At 40.7% G+C, this 6,288-nt stretch overlaps 2 protein-coding genes across 2 annotated transcripts in view; one reads left to right on the forward strand and one right to left on the reverse strand.

Annotated features, from left to right (window-relative positions):
* Positions 1-3,793, forward strand: part of LOC104944808 (alanine aminotransferase 2-like) — a 4,577-nt gene extending 784 nt beyond the window's left edge. The window contains exons 2-7 of the mRNA XM_010770385.1: positions 34-113; positions 650-786; positions 1,593-1,767; positions 2,217-2,372; positions 3,018-3,130; positions 3,239-3,793. Of these exons, the coding sequence (XP_010768687.1) occupies positions 34-113; positions 650-786; positions 1,593-1,767; positions 2,217-2,372; positions 3,018-3,130; positions 3,239-3,329 (752 nt within the window). The 3' untranslated portion in view covers positions 3,330-3,793. The remainder of the gene's footprint in view (positions 1-33; positions 114-649; positions 787-1,592; positions 1,768-2,216; positions 2,373-3,017; positions 3,131-3,238) is intronic.
* A 51-nt stretch (positions 3,794-3,844) lies between these two features.
* LOC104944810 (protein disulfide-isomerase A4-like) lies at positions 3,845-5,999 on the reverse strand (the record flags this gene model as incomplete). Its single annotated transcript, XM_010770386.1, has 4 exons — positions 3,845-4,471; positions 4,673-4,906; positions 5,507-5,663; positions 5,848-5,999. Coding segments are annotated over 4 exons (959 nt in total), but the record flags the coding sequence as incomplete, so codon positions are not given.
* Between the last annotated feature and the right edge of the window lie 289 nt (positions 6,000-6,288).

A 6,288-nucleotide genomic window follows, 5' to 3' on the forward strand; every position in this document is an offset into this window, starting at 1 on the left:
CTTTCTTGTAACTCTGCTCGTCCTGTGTGACAGGTCAGGTCCAGAGCAGGAAGTGCATTGAAGATGTCATCCGATTTGCCAAAGAGGAGCATCTCTTCCTCATGGCTGACGAAGTAATGTCATTTCCTCAATTCAGAAGTTCACTTCCTGTTTCTTTATCCTAAAATAATATTTGAGCCTTAAAATGTACCATTTGTACATTAATTAAGCACCCAGTGTCAAGAGAGGGGACCCAAGTGTCAGAATTAAAGAATGAATTTAGCCTTAAAAGTTACAATTTGCAGTAAATGATTAAAATATTTAATAACCTTCCTTTTTTCTTATTTATGAAAATGGTACCATACTTTTGTGATGAACCCTGTCTAACTTATTAGATTTAGTATGTTTTTTTACTTGTAACAAGTCCTTGAAGGTAACACAGAACCAGATCAGAAATATTGTATTTGTCCCACAGCGACTTTAATGTACAGGGTTACAACAGCAAAGGTACAGTGAAGATAAAAGGCAAACGTGAAATTGCATATTAAATAAAGAGGCGAGCACACGTTAATACAAATGAAAAACAATGAATTGCTCATCCATGGTAAAAAATCAGATTATACTGTTCTGGATAACGGTGCTTTTGAACTAATCTGCTGTCCCTCTCCAGGTGTACCAGGACAACGTGTACGCAGAGGGCTGCAAGTTCCACTCCTTCAAGAAAGTGCTGTTTGAGATGGGACCAGAGTTCTCCAGCACCGTGGAGATGGCCTCCTTCCACTCCACCTCCAAATGCTACATGGGAGAGTGAGTACACGCACAGACACACACACACACACATAAAACAAATAGAATAATTTATTTATTTCAGTGGTGGCATGTAACCAAGTACATTTACTCAAGTACTCTTGATTGTTATTGTTGTGCTTTATTTCCATGTTCTGCTCTTCAGAGGTTAAATGTGTACTTTTACTCCACTACATGTATTTTGTACTTTTACAGATCCACAGATGTGGATGAATGATGGTAAATATAATCAGGTCTTAAGTCAGACTTTAGTTCCACCTGGAGTAAATTCCCAAGCTACCCTGCAGTATACAAAGTCCTTCAAACTAGCTGCACCTTTACCAGCTTTGAGAACACTTTCATGATCAATCATTATTGGTACTTCTACTTTTACTCAAGTACAAGATCTGAATACTTCTTCCACCACTGGTTTTCTTGTATACTGATGAGTGGGAAACTCTAAAGTAATCTGTATCGACCGATGTCTGCCATGACAAAGTGTATTATAGCATTTAAAAGAAAACATTGTTTGTTTGTTTCATAAGTAAATGTAGATTTGTTAATTTAATTCAGTTGATGTATTTAGAATGAGGGCACTGAAGCAATTTTCTATCTAATTTATTACTATTATTAAACATTTATTATTATTAAAAGTGTTGCCTATAGGTACATTTGGCTTTGACTCCTGCATTTCCCTACATGGGTCAGTAAAGGTTTATCTTATCTTCCCTTTTATCACATGCTTAATGAAACACACAGACCTAAGCTCCCGCTGTTGACGTTCACTAAGAGTTTACTTTGTGTTTTCCTCTGTTTGCTCTGGTCAGGTGTGGGTTTCGCGGCGGCTACATGGAGGTGATCAACATGGACCCTGAGGTGAAGGCCCAGCTCACGAAGCTGGTGTCGGTGCGTCTGTGCCCCCCCGTCACCGGCCAGGCTCTCCTGGAGCTGGTGGTGAACCCCCCCCAGCCCGACGAGCCCTCCTACAGCTCCTTTATGAAGGTAGGAACAACTCACAAACACCAACAGTTATAAACACCAGCGCACATAATGCCTGCTGTTCTCACATGGCCCTGAATAAAGACATAATCAGCTTCAAATGGTGGTATGTCCTGAAAAAAAACGTTAGAGGATATATCTATATATAGTATTTTAGGGTGATTGTGGAGTCCAAGAATATTGAAAAAGGAAGTAAGGGAAAAAAAAGATATAGTACAAAGATAATATCTTGTCTCGAAAGAAACGACATTTCCAATTTTTAGAATACTTTTTCCCCTTCTTTTATTATACGATATTGTGCCTTATTTTGACATGGAATGATATGTCTTTTTTTCCACTTACGATACTATGCCTTATTTCGACTTACTATACTGTTTAGATTTTTTCGACATATGTTGAAAAAGTAAAAAAAACGCCATAGTATATTTCAATATAACGTGCTTCCTCCTCAGGAGCGGACGGAGGTTCTTGCAGCGTTAGCAGAGAAGGCGGGGCTAACGGAGAAGACCTTCAACACAGTGCCAGGTATCATCTGTAACCCTGTGCAGGGGGCCATGTACACCTTCCCCCGCATCACTCTGCCGCAGAGGGCTATCGACAAAGCTAAGGTATGCACTGCACACTAACCTCATCTCTCCTGGATTCACTCATCGATGTTAAAGGGGACCTATCATGGAAAATGCACTTTGTGATGTCTTTTATACATAAATGTGTCCCCGGTGTGTCGGGGAATAAAACCCTCTCTCTTTTCCGCCGTACCCAAATCTCTAAAAACGGGGGAACAACGGAGCTCATCCAGATTTGCGTCCGATATGACGCCCTATCAGAAACAATGCCCGACGTCTTTTGGTCTTTGTTTACATTAGCAAGCATCGCTAACACTCAGAGCTAACCTGTACTGGAGAGTATGTGAGAAAAAAAGGAAGGAACTCACCTTGTGTTAAACCCACGAGAGAAAAAGCATTTGAGTTCCATACTGTTTCAGAAATAATCCTTGATGTGGTTTGGAACATGATGGCGTTTAATCGCGGCAGAATTTAACTGAGTAGCTGCCGGGTAATTCTGAGCAGATACCCCTAAGGACCCAAATCAGCGTTTCTCTAACAGGGCTGGAATAGAGGGATATAATGGATGTCTGATCGGTTTGGTATTTTGAGCAAAACATATCAGACATATCTGAGACCCATAATATATGCCTAAAAATAGCATAATAGGAGACCTTTAAATACATTTTGATGTGTGTCCGTCCCCAGGAGGAAGGCCTGGCTCCAGACATGTTTTACTGCATGAGGCTGCTGGAGGAGGACGGCATCTGCCTCGTGCCAGGGAGTGGATTTGGCCAGAGAGAGGGAACCTTTCACTTCAGGTTAGTCCCGCTTCTTTATATGGATCAGTGTAAAAAAAGGTTAATTAGTCTCATCCACTAAATCTGTAGTGCTATTAAACCATATCTCCCTTCCTGATGTTTCACCAGGATGACCATCTTGCCTCCCACTGAGAAGCTGAAGGTCGTGCTGCAGAAAATCCGGGACTTTCACATGCGCTTCACAAAGCACTTTTCCTAACGAGCTTCTCAGCAGAAGACCCAATCAGTGCCTTTGTGTGGAAGGAGCCGTCTTAGTCAGCTCGAGGCTGTGTTATACTAAATCTGATTTTAAAGATGTTTTGCATCAGTGAAATGCTGCTTCCTTGTTTATACAGCTAGTACAATTTAGATGTCCTATGTACAGCTCTAACTATTTTCACTAAATTATGCACTTTCACAAAAATCTACCCGGCCAGGTTTGTATTACTCAGAACGATGTTAAAATGCTGATTCTATTTAATTTAAAAAGTATTAGTTCAAATGCATTTCTCTCCTGTCAAGACCGATAGGAAAACCAGCTGGATGTATTATTAACTGACCTGACTAACTTTAGTTACTGAACTGCAAGAGCTATCTATGAATGTAAAGCACGTCTCAGATTGTAGAAATTAGTTTTACTAATATAAAAATAGTTTTTACATGTTATTAAAACCTTTTAATCTGCATTGTTCACTTGTGTTGATTTACAGTTGAAAAAAAAAATTGAGAATTTGAGTGCTGGCCTACAGAGCCGCCATTCTTTTATTTAAAAAGATGGGAATCCTCAACAGTGCTTACATGCTTTTTTTCAGAAACATAGGAAAGCTGAATCCCTTGGAATGAACAGAAAACAAAACAAAAAAATAATATTGAACTGTAATCATCGCAGCATCTCAGTAACACCGTTTGTATCTCCGCTGCGTTGAGAGTTCTTAGCTCGAGGCTTTCAAAGTTCGTCTCTTTTCTGCGATAGCTTTGTGGCGTGCTTTTCCAAGAAATTGCTGAAGCCCTCTAGAGTTCTGTCTCCCCCTTCAAATTTAATGGGGCTCTGCTTGCTGTTGCTTGGGGCCAAGTATATCGTAGGGAACCCTTCCGTTTTGTAGTTCTCGTTTGGCACGTCGTTGGCCGTGGCGTCCATCTTGGCGATCACAAGGTTCTTCTCCCCCTTGTACTTCTTGCCCAGAGCCACATAATCTGGCTCCAGTTTCTTGCAGTGGCCACACCAGGGGGCATAAAACTCAATCAGGACATCCTTCTGGGTATCCATGACGATTTCATCAAAGGTTTTCCCGACCACGACCTTAACGGGTCCTTTGTTGTTCTTTGGCAGCGGCTGGGACTTAATGATGGGGCTCAGCTTTCCTGTTGACAAGAGAAAGAAGTTCAGAACAAATGTGGGATTCATTTCAGTCCAAAGTGTTAGAGCGGATTAACCCTTAAAACATGTTTGGGTCTATTTTAGGAAGTTAAACCTCAGCTCTTATATAGAGTTAAATAAAACCAGGATTTCCACTAGACAAGCTGTTACCCATCTTTCCAAATTGACCACAACTCAGCCCTCACCTTTCTTGAAAGCCTTCAGAAAGTCTCTCAGCACGTCAGCGTCAAACTCTTCTGGATCCATGGCGAACTTTTTGCCCCCATCGGCCAAAATCCCCACGTTCACTTCCTCTCCGCTGTCGCTGAGGCCGAGGCTCTTCAGCTCCTCTGCGTAGTCCTCCTCATCGCCGATAGCAAACGTGTACTCGGGGAAGTCTTTGGCCACCTCGAGCACCTTGGACCTCCAGAACTGCGTGGCTAAAAAATATATAAAAGACAAACAAGGTTAAAGGGGTTTTGTGACTGCATTGTAAATCTTGCACAATTTGTATTCATTATTATTGGTTGTTGATGATGTCAGATAACCCCATTAAGAGTTTATCATAAGAAAAGCCCCAAAATATAAATAATTAAAGTCATAGTATGTCAAAAATATCAGTAAAACCGCTTAGTAGAACATGTTGAAAATATGGTATCTCAAATATGAGAGAAAAACCGCACAATACAAAGTATATTATGTCGGAAAAAACCGGCATAATTAAGTATGTTGAAAACAAATTAGGAATGCATAGTATTGTAAGCTGAAAATATTACAAAAAGTAACTATCATTAAATATGTTACAAAAAAGTCAGAGCATATTAAGACTTACATTTTTTTAAATGATACTCTAAAAAGAACAATAATTATCAACCTGTTTGACATATTAAAGTACGTAAAATCTAGGAGGATGCCATAAATAAAGTACCAATAATTAAAGTCCTTAAAAACGGAATTCATAAAATGAATGCGGAGAATCACATCTCCACTCGCATCACAGATCTCTTTATGATCCGGGGTCAAACCTGAAGAAAACTCACCTTTCCTGAAGTCAAAGCTGAAGTCGACTCCATAGTAAACCACCACCAGGGGTCTCTTGGTGTAGCGCTTGGCATCATTGGCTGGTTTTCTGTGGCCCACCAGGGGAATCACGTGCTTTTTGAAGAAATCCTGCACCTCCGACACCGCCGTGGAGTCCTGGGAAATAAATTAACAAATGTGTGTTTGAGTTCAAAGTGACTCCTTTTGAAATAAGTATTTTTAAATGATTGCTTTTTGGTCCATTTAACTTAAACTAAGACTAAGAGAAAGCACAGTCCTTTATGATGAGTTTTAATACCCAATGAAACCAGTTCAAATCAAATGATCAAACGGACAGTACCTCCACTGCGAGTGTGTGCGATGCTGGCTCGTATTTAGAGCGGAACTTTTCGGGATGAGAGATGACGATCTGACCGGGCGAGGCTTTGAGCAGTTTGGTCACTTCGGAGCTGAAGGAGTGACGGAAGGTGAAGTCTTCTCTCAGTGAATTACCTGCAGAACAGACAGCAATGAGAGGGAAAGCCACACATCCATTTGACTGCCGTTAAACAGCTGAAGAAAGTCCTGCAGGCGAAAATTACTTTAAAAAGGTTGCCTGTTATACGGTTTGTCATCAATATATAACAGGTCTCAGATATATACAGAGCCTGTCTCTGATTGGCTGAAACACCAAACAGATCATTGCAGCATTACCCATAATCCCCTCTGTTTCAGCCCTGTTTCCAAAGTGCTGATTCTCTGTCTGTTACTTTAGATGAAAATAAGGAGCCCCTCCCCACGC

Source organism: Notothenia coriiceps, unplaced genomic scaffold (assembly GCF_000735185.1).
Source record: "Notothenia coriiceps isolate Sejong01 unplaced genomic scaffold, NC01 NC01_scaffold00008891, whole genome shotgun sequence".
NCBI classification, from domain to species: Eukaryota; Metazoa; Chordata; class Actinopteri; order Perciformes; family Nototheniidae; genus Notothenia; species Notothenia coriiceps.